The following is a 15,198-nucleotide window of genomic DNA, read 5'->3' on the forward strand; positions in this document are numbered from 1 at the left end:
AGTTTAAGATGTTTGCTGGAAATATGTTTATTATGTCTTTTTCTTGGTGGGGTGAAAAATATATATGCAAAGCAAAATAACAATTTGCATTTAGTTATCATATTTAATAGTCATTTTAGGATGCAGGGTTTGCCATAGTGCCTATTGTCAGGCTCAAATACAGAAACAAGGCTGAAATCTCACCATTTTCTCATCAGGATAACTGGAAAGTGCCTAGATATTTGGCCATTTCTAACCCTGCATTCTTTGAGCTTCTCAGGCCTTCTCTGTATTGTCTCTTCTGTCCACAAGATTTTGAAAAATCAGCAGAGCACAAGTAGCCCCTGAAATAAAGGCGTCATTCAAGGAACAAAGAAGTAGAAGGAGGGCTCCAATTAAAACGATGAAAATCTTTAATTTTTATTTAGGTATACTTGTACGGACACGTGTATATACAAATACAGATTGTATGGTTTTGTTTGTGTGTGGGTTTTTGTTTTTTGTTTGTTTGTTTTTACATTTTTTACGTTTATATAATGTCAGCATTTCAAAACAGCACTCGATGAGTAAGTGCGAAGGGACTGCAAAGCAGGGCAGCACAAGCACAGGACCACACGGAGCTGGACTTCACACCCAGACGCACACACAATGAGTGGCTTCAATGGGGTGTCAGGAGTAAGCATGGAAAGCGGATTTTGACTCATGGGTAACCTCCAACATGCCAGCATCTATTAAACTGTACAGACAACGGGAGCAAGCCCATTGTAGGGAGATTTGTCTCACATCCGAGCAGCTCTGGGGCAAACGCCTGGGAAAAACTCAGTGATGCCAAACCAGAGACAGACCTGCCCATTCACGGCTCTGGGGGAAAATAAAATGTGGGAGGAAGGCGAGAGACAAAAAATAATAATAATAATAAACACAAGAAATAAAAGGGGGCTGTAGGCAAACGGGTGTTGGTGGAGGTGGTTTTTCAAAAGCAAAACTCGTGACCACGGTTCTGTGGAGCAATGAATGGAGGAGAGGAGCTTAAACTGTTTTACTAATTTGGGGGAAACTAATAAAAATGGACGCTGCTGTTGCCAAAGCACTAGAGAAAAACAAAGTCCCTGGAAGTCCACAGGTACTGGGTGACTCTTCCTTTCACAGTGACACAGAGGGAAGCAGCCCCCATGTAACCTGCCTCAACGAACCGTTTGCAATCGTTCCCACGCGGGGGCTGCGTGATACCGGCAAGACGCTTCCTGGGAAAAATGAATCTGTGTGAAAAACATCACACACAGAAAAACAAACCGAAGCACAGAACCGTTTCTAAATTTCCTAAACCTTTTCAAACCAACATGCTGGGGGCAGGGGGAGGTAGGGACACCATAGGGCTCCAACATCAGACCTTGAAAACATTGAGGACAAAATATTGATCAAAAAGTCATGTTGTTCCAGGTCCCAAGATGGTGGAGTCTTAAGATTGGGAGGGCGATGACCACATGTGAGTCCTGTATGGAACAGTGTCTCAGCCATTTGTGACTCTTCTCAAGCAAGTATACATTGGATGTTTCAAAGCCTCAATGCATGTTTTGTATCCTGAAAGACTATTGTTCTCACTTACAAAAGACATAAGAATCAAATTAATACTTTATTATCAAACACTATATACAACAGAGGTTGCTAATACAGAATTTAAAGAACGCATTTTTTTTTTTAATGTTTTACTTTTCTTTCCTCTGCCACCCAAGAAAGTACAGTACAAAACAATAGTCTAAACTAACACCAACTGTTACCTGGTCTATTAAAGGATACACGGTATCCACTAAACAGACAGATCCTTACTTCCCTGCTTCACGTTGCAAAGCCCTTGGCAACCAGGGGCAAAGGTCGCTGGGGGTTGACTAAATGGAGCTGAGAGGCAGCTAAGGCTGCCCTTCAGACTTTTGAATTGTTTTTGAAATTGAAAGCTGCTATAAAGTTGCATTGACATCCTCCAAGCCCCCAGAGGGTTGTAACACCACCACAAAAGGCCACCAGCATGTTTTGGACAAGACGAAAACTGTCTGATACCAACCATCTCCTTGAAAACTCCGTGGCAAGCATTACCCACAATCACATCACTTACAGGTAGAGAAGCACACTGTCTACTGGCGTGGATAGTCTTGCTAATGTTTTTCTCTACTTAATTTGTAGTGGCATGATGGTGAAGTAAAGGGGTCTAATTTCACTGTGAAAAAACGAAAGACAGTGGCAGAGAGGGCCATGAGTAATTATTTCATCATTTGTTAGAGACAAAGGCTAGAAAAACCACAGAAGTCACCATTTCTAAAATGATGTTAGCGCTGCTAATGTAGTTATGACTAACTGGAATCATTACAGGATCATTTGATTTGCTTGTGGTTATAGAACATGCAGTATTATTTTGGTTCTGACTATTGATCCATTTTAGAAGGTATATCCCCTCCCCACCCCACCACCACCATCACCAAATCCCACTGGACCAACAAGCCTGTAACTATTAATAAAAAGAAGTCGTACTGGATATTACTGAGAGTACCGAGCATATAAACAGTTAAAGGAAAAAAGAATCCGATGCTGTGACCTTTTGTTTCAGTGAAATGGTGGCTACCTTCTGTGATATGACTCGGCCACTCCAGAGAAGTTCCTGACGTCGGGGGAGTAGGACCGATTGTGTCTGTGAGGCTGGCAGCCTCACTCACTGGTTCCAAGTGAGAACAGACCCAGAAGTAACATCCACTCCAACCCGATCAGGTAAGCCCGGATTACATTTCCACATGTGTGCAACTCTCCAGGGTGCAGTACCCTTATAGCTGCCTTTCCTCCACATGTTTTTCTAATTCTGAACTGCTCATAATTCTTAGCAAATTCCCATTCATGAAATCTGTCCATACATGAAACCTGTCCATAATATGACCCCCTTTGTTTTACATATACAATTTTTTAAATGTATTTAAAAAAAAAAAAACGAAACAAACCCTTATTTTGCTGGAACCCCTCCAGTTTTTCACATCTTACATGATCATTGCATTATTATTTTTGTTTGTTTTGAAAGGCATGGTTTCTATTGCTATGGTGTGCAATAGCAAAAAAGGCAAGATTTCTTTTCCATTGGTCTGACACTTTTCCCTGTCTAGGCTTTGGAGTTCAAAGTTCATGACAGCCTCACTAGTAGAAACCCCCAAGGCTTAGGCTTCCATTTCCTGGTAACCAGCCAACCAGAAACATCCCTTGGTGGCCATGCTAAGATTCTTTAACCAGGGTCATCCTGCATTCTTCTCCTCCCGCCCCACCCCCACAATGAAACAAGATAACCCCCCATATTTCTAAATGTATCAAGGGATACCACTTTTTCTCACAAGTTTAAATAGGACAAGCATATATACTCACTCTCAGCATAAAGTATATCTAAATAATGTATTTTCTATTCTAGTGGATTTTTTTAAAAAAATATTTTGTTAAAGTCTTTGGGACTCCATCTTGGTTATCTCCCACTTATAAACACATGTTCCCCCTATGCTTCAGGCTGTGTCAGAAAGGGAAAGAATATAAAATCAACAGTTGCATTTTTTTTTTTTATTCCAAACTTTGGAATTTTTATTCCAAATTTCCCTTTAGCCCTCCCAAGTAGTGCTGACTGACTCTCCGGGTGACAGGGCTTTGTGTCCGAGCCCCTGGAGTCGTGGAGTGTGGAGCAAAACGTGGGTCCTAGGGTGGGAGTCGGGGAAAGGCCACAGCACACTGGCACTCCAGCAAAGCCAAACCACATCTCCTCTGGCCACTGACCTCTTCACCTTGGTACATGCTGTGCCCCAGAGGATATCCAAAGCTATTCAATTATGTACTCATCAACCCTGGCTTGTCAGCCTTGGGGAAGGTCACTTTATTCATAAAAATGCCTCTTTGAGTTTCTTAAAAAAAAAAAATAGTTGTAGCACCACGGTGATCTATATCCAAAGGAAAACAAATCTGGTGTACACTGTCCAGTCACCAAAAAATATTAGAGGCACTCATACGTACACACCCCCACCAAACTTAATTTTCTTTGATTTCACACTTGCTCTGTGCTAGCATTCCAGCACCCTACCCACCTCCTAGAAAAAAAGGCTTCTTTGACGGAGCACACATTTTGCTGTCAAGAATGCTTTAAAACAGTCATCCTAAAAAAAAAAAAAAAAAAAAGTGTCTGAACCTTTCAGAAGCCTGTTCATTTATATACTCCTAGAGGAAATGGTGTAATATTATATCCGTTCTTAATACCTCCCCTCTGGACCTCACATGGTGACATGATGCCCTTACAGACCTGAACGAGAAGGCATCGATATTGCATGGCAGAGTAGAACCCTCCCGGGCCTCGATGTCACCGGCTGCCTCTGACACAGTGCGCTAATGGAGGTGAGCGCTTAGAGGAGAAAGCACAGGAGCTGATGACCACGGGTGTCACTACGACAACTCGGCATTTTCATCTGGAGTCCATTTAATTTGGAAGGGGTGAGAAACGTCAAGGGCAAGGGCTGGGGGTGGGGTGAGGGGAGGGAGGCAGCAACTACTTTAGCCTCCCACCTTGGCCCCAAGTTGTTGCTTAGAATTCAGGCTGAAAGAAAGAAAACAAAAAAATCTGACATCTGCCAAAAAACCAATCACAAGTCCCTTCTTAGTATGAGCAGTTTAGGTGGATCTCTGGTGTTCCAAGACCCTGATGTTTGCTGTGACAGGTGATGGGAGGAGGCTGTGCTATAATGTCAAAAGCATCGCCAGGAGGAACAGTAGGATCGCCAAAAGGCGGCTGGGTATCCTTGGTGTTTGTGCCGCGTTCTCGCCGCGGGATGGCTCGGCTGACTCATGTACGGTGTCATCTGTTCAAATAGAAAGCACACGTTCCAGTGAGATTTCACATCCTTAATAACTCTCTCGTAGCAGCCTGCTGTTAACAGACCTCGCCACCCTCTGCAAAGTAAGGTAATGAACCTTGTGCCACCATTGACTTTCATGTCTGCATAATCACTCATTATTTACAGCAAACCAAGGAGAGGCAGACAAAATTGGACTTCTCAGCAATCGTAACAGTTCCCTTAAAAACCGAGGGGAAGAACTGGGCACACACTGCATCCTTTGGCACGGAGGCTTACTTTTGGTTGGCTAGCAGTCAGACACACCTCGCACAAACATGAGCTACCTGACGGTACCTTTTAAACCCGGGGTGCCTTGGAGAAGCAAGTAACATGTTTGGGAGTTGGGGCAGTTACGTTGACATATTAGTGGTTATCAGGGATGGGCTGCCCATTTTTCTCTGTTCAGCAGTTCCCTAGCATCAGTGCCGAATGCCTGCTTGTCGGGAGCCTCAGTGAATTTTCAAATATGAAAAAATGCCAAGACAATAGCATTTAAAATAAACTATACATAATGCCCACTAAACTTCAGTGAACCAGTACTGACCGCTGTGCCTCAATTATGGTACTGTTTCCATTACAGACCCTGTAGAGCTCCAGAGTTACGTGACTTGAACTTAACTTTTTTTTTTTTTTAATTTATCAGACTGAAGCTTGGTACATAAATGATCATCATGGATGCAAATCTTCCTCTAAATGGATTAAATGAGGTAAGCTTCTGTAGCTATAAAGTGTTCTGTGAGGTTATTCTGACTTGGGATAGCCTTCCTGCCCTGCGTGATTAACAGGCGCTTGGAAGCAGGAACTTTGCAGTAATTAGTACCCAAAGATAGACTGCAGGCGTGCCTCCGAGCCATGCTAGGCTCTAGCATCGCATATCTAGCTTCCTTCCACCTGGCCCAACTTATGCTTTTAGACTTTTAGACTAAGTGATCTCTGAACTACATGTTCTTCGGGCCAACAGAGGGTTTCTGGGGGAGATTTCATCATTGGGGAACCTTCCTGGGGGAGCTCAGCAGTTGTCATCCTGGCTTCGCTCAAGGGTCAGTCAGAACAGTGACAAGTGAGACTCGAGTAGGTCTTTTCAATTTTGGCGACCTCAAAGGAAAATCCTTAATTATCCCTGAAGGGCCCACCTCAGATCCCATAATGGAATAAATTATCTGTTGGTCTAAACTCTTATTTTCATACCACACAACATGTCCCAATAAGGATGCTTTTTCTTCACTGGATGGAGTCACACTTCCTCTTTTTTGTCCTAAAAAGTGACTACTTTTCGGCCTCTGCTTCAGATATGCTCATGGCTGTCTCTGTTCGTCATGTATATGAACTAAGAAACATATGTTCTCAGCACTGGGTCTTCTGCCCTGGAGGGCTCTTATGCCAGCCTGTCATCAGGTAAAGCTGCTGCACCCCTCTGCGATTTGCTCCCCTCTCCTGGCCCTTAGCAAACCTGCATAGCGAGACTAGGAGACTAGAAAAGGTTAGGAAGCAAGAATGGGAAGTGGATGCAGAGGCAAATACAGAGCCCCACATGGTTTAGCAAATACTGGTGGACTCTTTTTTTCAGTCTTGCAAGGGGACGAAGTCTGTCGTTAACAGGAGGCAGACGTAAATGCCCTTAATAGTCCTGAAACTAAAATCCACATCACTTTCTTAACAGCACCAATATGTTGTTAAGCAGCAGAATAGCATACAGTACTTAAGGCTTCACTGTGAAGGAACCATACACCCCAAGGATTGCAGAGTTCACTTTGAAATACCACTTGTGTTTACATTCCTGAAATTGTATCAGCTATTGGGTTCTCCTCGACCTTATTTTTTACTAAGCTATTACTGAGTCCTCATCCTTATAAAGGTTGGAAGTGTACTGCTAACAGGTACCCTAGTGACACTTAGGTACTCAGTATGAGCCTGACGGGGAGCCTGCCCTCTCTGTCCCTCTGGGTTGAATGAACGTGGCAGGGCATTGATAGAAAAGCATTTGTTTTCTGTATAAATGAGTCTCAATGTGCTTTTCAGTCCTCTAATCATGGACAGTCTTTGGAATTAGCCCTTTTCTAAGCAACCAACCAAGAAGTAATACTGTGATGCCCTCAAAGGGGACACATCTGTCCACGAGGGTCTTGCGGTTCTTCTGTCCTCCCTGCAGCATGCTGGTCCCAGCTCAGGAGTATACAGAACATCCTTTGATTACAAAAGGGCCTCAGGGCCGGGAGAGTCTATGTCCCCCAAGAAGTACAATGAGAAACGGGCTGCTGTGTGGGTAAACCTGAACAATTTCAGAATTCCAAGGAGGAATTCAGAAGCAGTCTGTCCCAATGGAATCACCCTTAACTGTGAAAGAGTCTCGAACACTTGTCACAGTGAATGTGGCTTGGAAGCAGAAAATAGTCCTCTTCAAAAGCCAAGTCAAGGCTGGCCTGGCTACAGGATTCCACAACTTGAGGGGTTCGATGGTTAACTGCGAGGACACCAGCAATATTTTTGGAGCATATTATGTGGCATATGTCTGCCCTGAGAGCATCCTGTATCCCTGATGATAGGAAACTGGCAGGCAGAGTGTGCAGGCAAACGACAAAGACAAACACATTCCAAAGACAGGTGAGTTAGTACACATATCCAAGAACATGCAGGGGGTCCTTTCAGGCTCGCTGGCCTCATAAAGTCTGGGCTTACACTCAGCCATTCCGCACAGTGATGCAGAGCTGGCAATCTACATTTCCTGGGGAATAATGCGAAGTACTCACATTTATTATTGCATTTATAGAGGCAGGGATCATAGCTCAACCTTGACTTAATGTTTTCAGTGAAGATGCTCACCAGAAAGCTCTAAGATACAGTCACGACTGACCAAGGGGCTCTTCCTGCAAGAACACCTATGCATGTCCACACCCCACCTCCACACACACATTCTCTCTCTGGCTACCTTCTGTCCAACTTTTGCAAACTTCCATCAGTTATATGTGCATAGATTTGGAGCCCATCATGGATTTTAAATGCTCAGTGGAAAAGAGCCTGTTTCCCAAAGGACAGTGAAATATGCTCATGTATGAATGCCTCTCAGTATCTTACGTTTTATCATTAGTTGAATTCAAAGGTAATTTTCCTATTGTCAGAATAGCCCTCAGTGTGCCTCTTCATTACCAGAGAAAAATATACTATAATATACTATCGGTTATGTTTCTAAACAGCCTCCTGCTTTCTTGATAGGCAATGGAATTTACCTGGAAATGAGATTGGAAAAAGATGCCAACATTCTGCAACAACATGCATGAGAAAATCATAATTCAGGGTAACTTATGTTTATAACATGCCTAACTCTGCTGGTCATGCTATGCATTGACAAAGCCAAGAGAATAAAGTTCTCTTTATCAACATCTCTAGTAACAGGTAAGAGAATCCTACTTTTATATTAACATTGGAATGGGAGTTGAGAGATCCGAATATTAAACCTGGATCTGTCTTTAACTAGCTATGTGACCCAGACACATCTCAGTTAAAAGAGATCCCACCTAAGTCACAGATCCTATGTGAGGAGTCTGGTGCCTTAAAAAGCCACAGTGATGCTTCCAGATTTCCAGGACACAATTAAAATGTCTCCACGTCAGCACTCATTCCTCGCAGCTTTCTAAAGGGCTAACTGATCCCTGGGGGGGCCGCTAAGGACTCTGAGAGCTTATTGTGCACACCTCTCATTTGCACTCTGGGTAAGATGTCTGCCTTAGGTGTTTCCCCTAAGCGTTCTTGTTTTTCTAACTCCTCCTGTCAGTTACAATGCTGAAAGCGTATGTCCTGAGGCATCGCATTTACTCAGGCTGTTTCCCTAAAGCTCAATGACTGTGTGTCCCAGTAGCAAAACTCAAAGTGGACCTCACAATCCTTTAATTTCTAGGACCATAAGAATGAGAAGTCCTACTACAAATAGATTTTTAAAAGTCTATGTTTACAGAAGGGTCGGGGGACTCCCATCTTTCTCTGAAGAGGAAATAACTTTTATTTCCCTTAAGCTTTGAGATGTTCATAGGAGATGGACATACAGGGGTCACTGAGGCACACTCCTCAATGGCTGGGGGCTCCGCCCCTCACAAGCTGTAGTTGCATTAAATAATCTGATTGAATTTACAACCGAGGGGATGGTTTACCTGTTTACATTATCTACAGTGTGTTACAGTGTAAATCCTTCAGGGAGTACTTTTGTGGGTGCTATTGTTCCTCGGTGATGGGAAATTCTGGATGTGCGGAAGTTAGTAGTAAAAAATAAAATCTTCCCTAGTACTTGTTTTGCCTCAGCAATCAAGGATCACATTTGGCTCAACAGACCACTAAATACATTTGTGGGAACAGCAGGTGTGTGAATTTGTGGTATTATGGAGACAACATGATTATACTCCTCTAAATCAATTGCTATTGACAACAGCACAAATCATATTTGAAATACAATGAAGTTCTTTAGATCACTTCAATGATGCATGTGGATTTCTAGAGAAAACCTAAATATGTTGACTTCGTTGCTATTTTCTGCAGTAATCTTATTAGTTTCATCCATAGATTTGGACAGGATATAAAATAAAATTTTATAAGCATATACACAATAGAAAATTGTTCTGTCTTATATGAAAACAGATCCATTAATATTCACAGTGATTCACCAGCATGCTTGGAGGATATGGTAAAAAGTAGTGAGAATTTTAGCATTCTGATGGGGCTTCTACATTAGGATACTGCATTGTGATACTGCATTGTATCAAACCCATGTCCAAAAAAGAAAAGCCGTATTTTATCTAACATGCACTACACAAAGATACGGGAGGAATGAGAAGAATATAAGTAATATTAGCATTGCTAGCAATGAGCGAAAAGCAGAGCAACTCTACCATGCGAACATGCAGAGAGGAGGAAAGGAAAAAAAGTTACTGAAGCACCAGAGAGATGCATTTGTTAAAAGAGAGTCTCTAAGCATACTAACCTGCTGGTTCTAATGAATTTTCTACTTTGTCGTTAACATCGAAAACACGATCATGAACACCTATAGTTTTCATACAGCTATCTATAACAAAAATAGAGATAACAGCCAAATATGTTAGTGAAGACACCCTTCAACTCCCATTTCTTTTTTTCTTTCTCTCTATTTTTTTTTTCCTTTTACTTATGGAGAGATTGTTTTACAATCAATGGCATGTATCCAAATGCCAATAGTATTCCCACTTGCTGTGCGCGTACAACAGCCTAAGAAACAACAAGTTAGCAACTGCTGTGTACTTAAAATAAAAGCATCATGAAGAATGAATGATGAGAAAAAATTTGATGAAAACAAAAACGTGGATGTTGATATACAAAACAGATACCACACGGGATTTAACAGTAAAAAAAGCTTTACCGCTGTGAACCAGACCACACAATAAAGCATGCGCAGTGAAGCCACCCTCTGAAGCTGGTTCTGGTGAACTTACTTGTGGGTCTCACAAAGACTTTGAGCTTCAGACATGACCTTCTTCCGTTGTCTGGGATTGCAGAGGCTGTGGATAAGACAAAGAGAGCAGGAGGAAAAGGGAGAACAACAGATTACTCTTCGTTTTCAAATGCATACAGTCTACAATTCGTTCTTCCCTGAACAAGAGGAGCCTACTCTTAATTCGTCCCAGAAGTGAAAACGAAAAGAAATACATTTCAGATTAATATAGACTGCTACAGAAACAGCTACTTTTCTACCCCCGTCTTCTCTCTTCAATACAAGAAAGTCATGCAAGAATGCTGGTAATCTACAGAAAAACACTTGGGATTTTTATTTCAAAGGCTCTCCCATTTAACTTGATCTGTTATCAATTTTCTCTAAAAGAAGAAGATAATGCGTGAGCCTTCCTGCTTTCGCAGAGCTCCACCTCCTCGACTGCAGCGAAGGGGCCCAGCAGAACCCAAGGTGAAAGTGCTGGCAGAAACCAATAACCGCCAGTTACAAGGCCAACTTCAACATCACCTACTTCTGCTGGGGAAAGCAAAGCTTTGTCCTGAAAGCCTGTCTGTCAGTGCTTTGCAGGTAATTCAATTAGAGGTTTTACTCAGAACTTGGCTCCACATTCTATGTGACTAAACCGAGTCCAGCAACTTCCATCCTGCTCTTATAAGTACAATATGCTATTGAGGGAGTCCTGTGCAATGGGACATTTATTTTCAAAAATTTGCCACAGAGAAGGATGGAATTAATAAAGGGGGCTTACCAAAACATGACAACATGTTTCAAGTTATAAATCATTCGAGGAAGAAACTTTCTTCTCCTCTTCAAGATAATAAGACTGTAAACTTTCCCTGCATTTGAAAGATTATCTCCCCTCAGTACACACAGCATATGTCAAAGGGATTTCCAGGGGCTGCAGAACCCTTAAACATCACATATGTTTACTAATGCATGCTAGAAATGACAAAAATTACAGCAATGAGTGCTGCATACTCTCTTCCCTATGTGTTTGCTTCAAGTGGTTTCTTTGTTCCGAAAAAGCAGATGACATCAATCAAAACACACATGGCTCACAATTCGTTTGGTATTAATACCCTCAGTGACGAAGAGACGACGGGTGTTTGGTGTGACTTCTCATTCCTTTAATTTTACCTTTTATTATTCCTCTAGGGGAGTCCAGTAAATGAAAATGCTGATTTTGCAGGTGAGAGGACTCAGGAAGCAAATTCCAAACTAATTTTACATGAATCGCCTCACAAAACGCCAGGTCCATGTCCTCTTCGAGGAGGACTTCTAAATTCACCACCTAAAAGACATGGAGCTGCACAGAACCCCTAGTGGTGCTCTTCAGCACCTGTTGAAAACTCTTCTAATTCTAAGACAAAAGTACACAGAGATGTTGTCGGCCCTCCCCATCTCCCCTGTTCACTCTGACAAGCAGTTAAGAAGTGTTAACAGCTGGCTTTGCTGTAGGCTTTCATTAAATCAAAGTCGGTAAAACTCCCTCTACTGACATTTACAGTAACGGGTGTGTTAATTTAGGGCACAATATTTGCACTCTGTGGTTTGATCCAGGAAATGGTGTCCTTCCCGTGGACCCCGACTGCAAATGTGCATGTGACAAATACAGTGCACATAGGTGACTCCCATTCATTAGGAAAACCATGGCTCTCGAGACAGCTTCTGTCTTATTCATGAGAGGTGGTGTGGAAAAGTGACACACAGGTATTGACACTGTCATTCTGTGGATTTCTGAGCTGAGGTGAACTCACTTGTGAACTTGATTTGCACTGATTTTACTGATGACATAGCAAGAGATTAAGAGGCTCGAGGCAGAATCAAATGTTTAATTGTTTTAGTGGGGGAACTTCTTGGAATGAGTGCAGGTCTTTCAGATTTATATGTAGGAGAAATCCTATAAATCCAGGACATAAAAATCACTGTTAAGTTGCCCAGGAAAAACCAAAGAGTTCTCGCTCATCAGCCCTCACAGAGGGACAATTAGCCCCAGCTATTGAATGGGCTACATTCTTTTGTGAATTAATGTAAAATGTACTTATATTTATGTAAAATAAAAGCCTCTCTTTCCCCTCTTTCCCATCAAACTTCTCCATTAGTTCCTCATCTCTATCACCATAAAAGCTGTAACAATGATAATGTAACTGACACCTTATGGTACCCTTTGACTATATTAAACGCTAGTCCTTAGAAAAAATGAACAAAGACTAAAAACACATAATGTGAGTACACAATGCAGATTACATTAAATCAGTTGACTTTACAATCTGACCTGATCTCAAAGTAAAATCTTAACCCTTAGAGCTAACCTGAGAGGGTGTGCCGTGCTAGGTCAGTATAGCATGGGTTCCTTATTTACCATGCTGAATAAAGCATAAAAATTTTTTAAATGCTTGTTTATCCATTTATCAGAAAAACCATTTTTTATGCACGGCTTAAAAAAGAGTGTGGCTTTATTCCATGTTATGTTTCAGGTTTCTTAACTCCACAGCCCTTGGCTAATGTAGCATGCTTTTATACCACTCACAAATATAGATTATTAATTATTAGTAATATTTGAAGATATAAGGTAATATAAGAATGCTCCACTAGTCACAACAAAAAGAGGGTTGAGTATTAAAAACACAAAATAACAGAGGCATTGAAAATGTAATATTCACACAAGTAAATTAACAAAGAAAATCCTCTCAGGATCAATATGAGCAACCTCTCAGGATCAATATGAGCAAAAGAATTGAACATGGGCATGAGGGAATAAAAACTTAAAATGTCAGGTCAGTAATAATAATCCCTATGATTCTACACACATCACTATATAATGACCAATATTATCTTAGTTAAAACAAAATTTATAGTTAAGTACTTATGCTGCTTTCCTTAGAAAATTAATAATGAAATTTGAAAACTGATAATGAATAATTACTAATATGTATTATACCAGGGGTGCCAAAACAAATGTATACACATTTTTAAGAGATCTTATCTATGCTCAAGAAGTAGTTCGTCCAGTGTCTGGACGCTGATGGCAACCACTTTGAGCACCTCTTGTAATTGCAGAAGTCAAACGTGACTTGTGTTCATCTTTTGTCATTGGTATATATTGAGTATTATAATTAATACCATTTTTTTCCTTTCTTAAAATGTGTATACATCTTTTTTGGCTTCCTCTGTCTATTACTGCAGCTTCATCCATACATCCAAATGCTTTTAAAATTCCCACTGTGTGCCAGTTACCCTATTAGGTGCTGTGGATACAAAAGATGTATAGGACAGACTGCTCCTATCCTTGCACTGTGCTTATTCCAGCTGGGGACATAAATATGAATGGCAGTTTAGGGCACCAGCAGGATCCGGGTGATGACTGAGGTCTGCCTGAATTGCCAGCCCAGCTTTGGGCAGGGAGTTAGCTTTGTCTGGGAGGGGGAGGTGCCCCACACATGTTTAGCAGAGGGAATTTTACTGAGGCTCTATAGGTCCTCTGGAAGCTAACCACTCACAACTGGGACAAAAGAATGAAAACATTTCATCCCTAAGTTCCCAAATTGGAGGTTTAGCAACCAAAAAAGAATTATTAACCTGCAACAAGTAAAGAAAACCTAGACCTGAACGCTTCCTATAAAGGTATATGAATTTTCTCATAGAACTTGTCAAATGAGAATGGGAAATTCAGCTCACGTCTTAAACATTTGTCACACAATCCAAAGTCATAGCCCTTGACTCAGTTTACTACTGAACGTGTACATTTGGAGGCAGGGAGCGGGGAGTAGGGGAATGGGGACCATTAAAACAAATCCACGCTCCCACTCCATGATCTTAACAGTAACTTTATGAATCAATCCATAGGGTCCCTTCCCCACTAATGATCTGCAAAGTACCAATCAAATCCTTACAACACATAATGAAATATAACCTGGGGGCCCTCTGGTTCTCTGTTTAGAGTATCATGCTAATAAGCCTGCAAGGGCTGCTCACCTTCTCTCTGTTCCCATGACTTCAGACAGGGGCTGTACATTCAGCCCTTCCTGAAAACCCATTTCCGGGGTCTCCTGGGGCTCAGGTGAGCCCTGCTCAGCACTTTTCAGCCAATTTGATACATAAAGGGGACCACATTCAATGCCCCCAAATCACTACTCCCAAAAGCTCGATTTAGGATTGCAAATATATGTGATATTCACGTCACAATTCACTATAGGCCTCTCAGTCAGAGGTGGCATGAGAATGCTGGCATCGTGCTCCTGGTAGGCAGCTTCTGATCTGACTCCAGTGGTCTCTCCTCCTCGAGTGCTGCCTCAGTGTATTCCGCGCCCCTTGAGTGGGCTGGACCTAGTTTCTTGCTTTTAATGAGCAGAATTCAGCAAAAGTGACGGGGTGTCTCTTCTGTGATTATGTGGCAAATGACTGGCCTCCCTCTAGCTCGCACTCTCTCTCGTGCTGTCTGTCTTGCTCGTGAAGCAAGGTGCTGTATTGTGAGACTCTCAGTGGAGAGGCCCACATAGCAAGGAACTGAGGGGAGACTTCCAGCCAAGGGCATTCAAGGAGCAGCTAGATGCCTTAGTGCAGCAACCTGCAAGGAACTGAGGACAATCATGTGAGTGATCTAGGATGAGAATCCTTCTCAGCTGAGCCTTGAACTCACTGTTCTCCTGGTGAGAGGACCCAGCTATACGGCTCCTGGATTCCTCACCCACCCTAACTGTGAAATAATAAATGCTATTTTAGCCACAATTTGGGGGTCATTTGTGATTTGATTGAACCAGGACAATGCTGTATATAAACGACTCCGTGCAATCAAAGGCTCCCCATGCTGGCGAGAGACCTGAGGACAGAGCCGCTGCTGTGTACTCTGCTAAAAGC

At 42.1% G+C, this 15,198-nt stretch overlaps 1 protein-coding gene across 6 annotated transcripts in view; it reads right to left on the reverse strand.

The window, feature by feature from the left end:
• Positions 1-374: 374 nt before the first annotated feature.
• EFNA5 (ephrin A5) overlaps positions 375-15,198 on the reverse strand; it is a 286,192-nt gene continuing 271,368 nt past the window's right edge. For 4 of the 6 annotated variants that reach the window (XM_019653138.1, XM_019653141.1, XM_019653142.1 and 1 more), the window contains 3 exons: positions 10,325-10,390; positions 9,841-9,921; positions 375-4,838 (listed from right to left, as the gene is read on the reverse strand). In XM_019653138.1, the coding sequence (XP_019508683.1) occupies positions 4,717-4,838; positions 9,841-9,921; positions 10,325-10,390 (269 nt within the window). In that variant the 3' untranslated portion in view covers positions 375-4,716. The remainder of the gene's footprint in view (positions 4,839-9,840; positions 9,922-10,324; positions 10,391-15,198) is intronic. The other 2 variants (XM_019653140.1, XM_019653143.1) reach the window with 1 other exon arrangement.

This window comes from Hipposideros armiger, unplaced genomic scaffold (assembly GCF_001890085.2).
Source record: "Hipposideros armiger isolate ML-2016 unplaced genomic scaffold, ASM189008v1 scaffold_196, whole genome shotgun sequence".
NCBI classification, from domain to species: domain Eukaryota; kingdom Metazoa; phylum Chordata; class Mammalia; order Chiroptera; family Hipposideridae; genus Hipposideros; species Hipposideros armiger.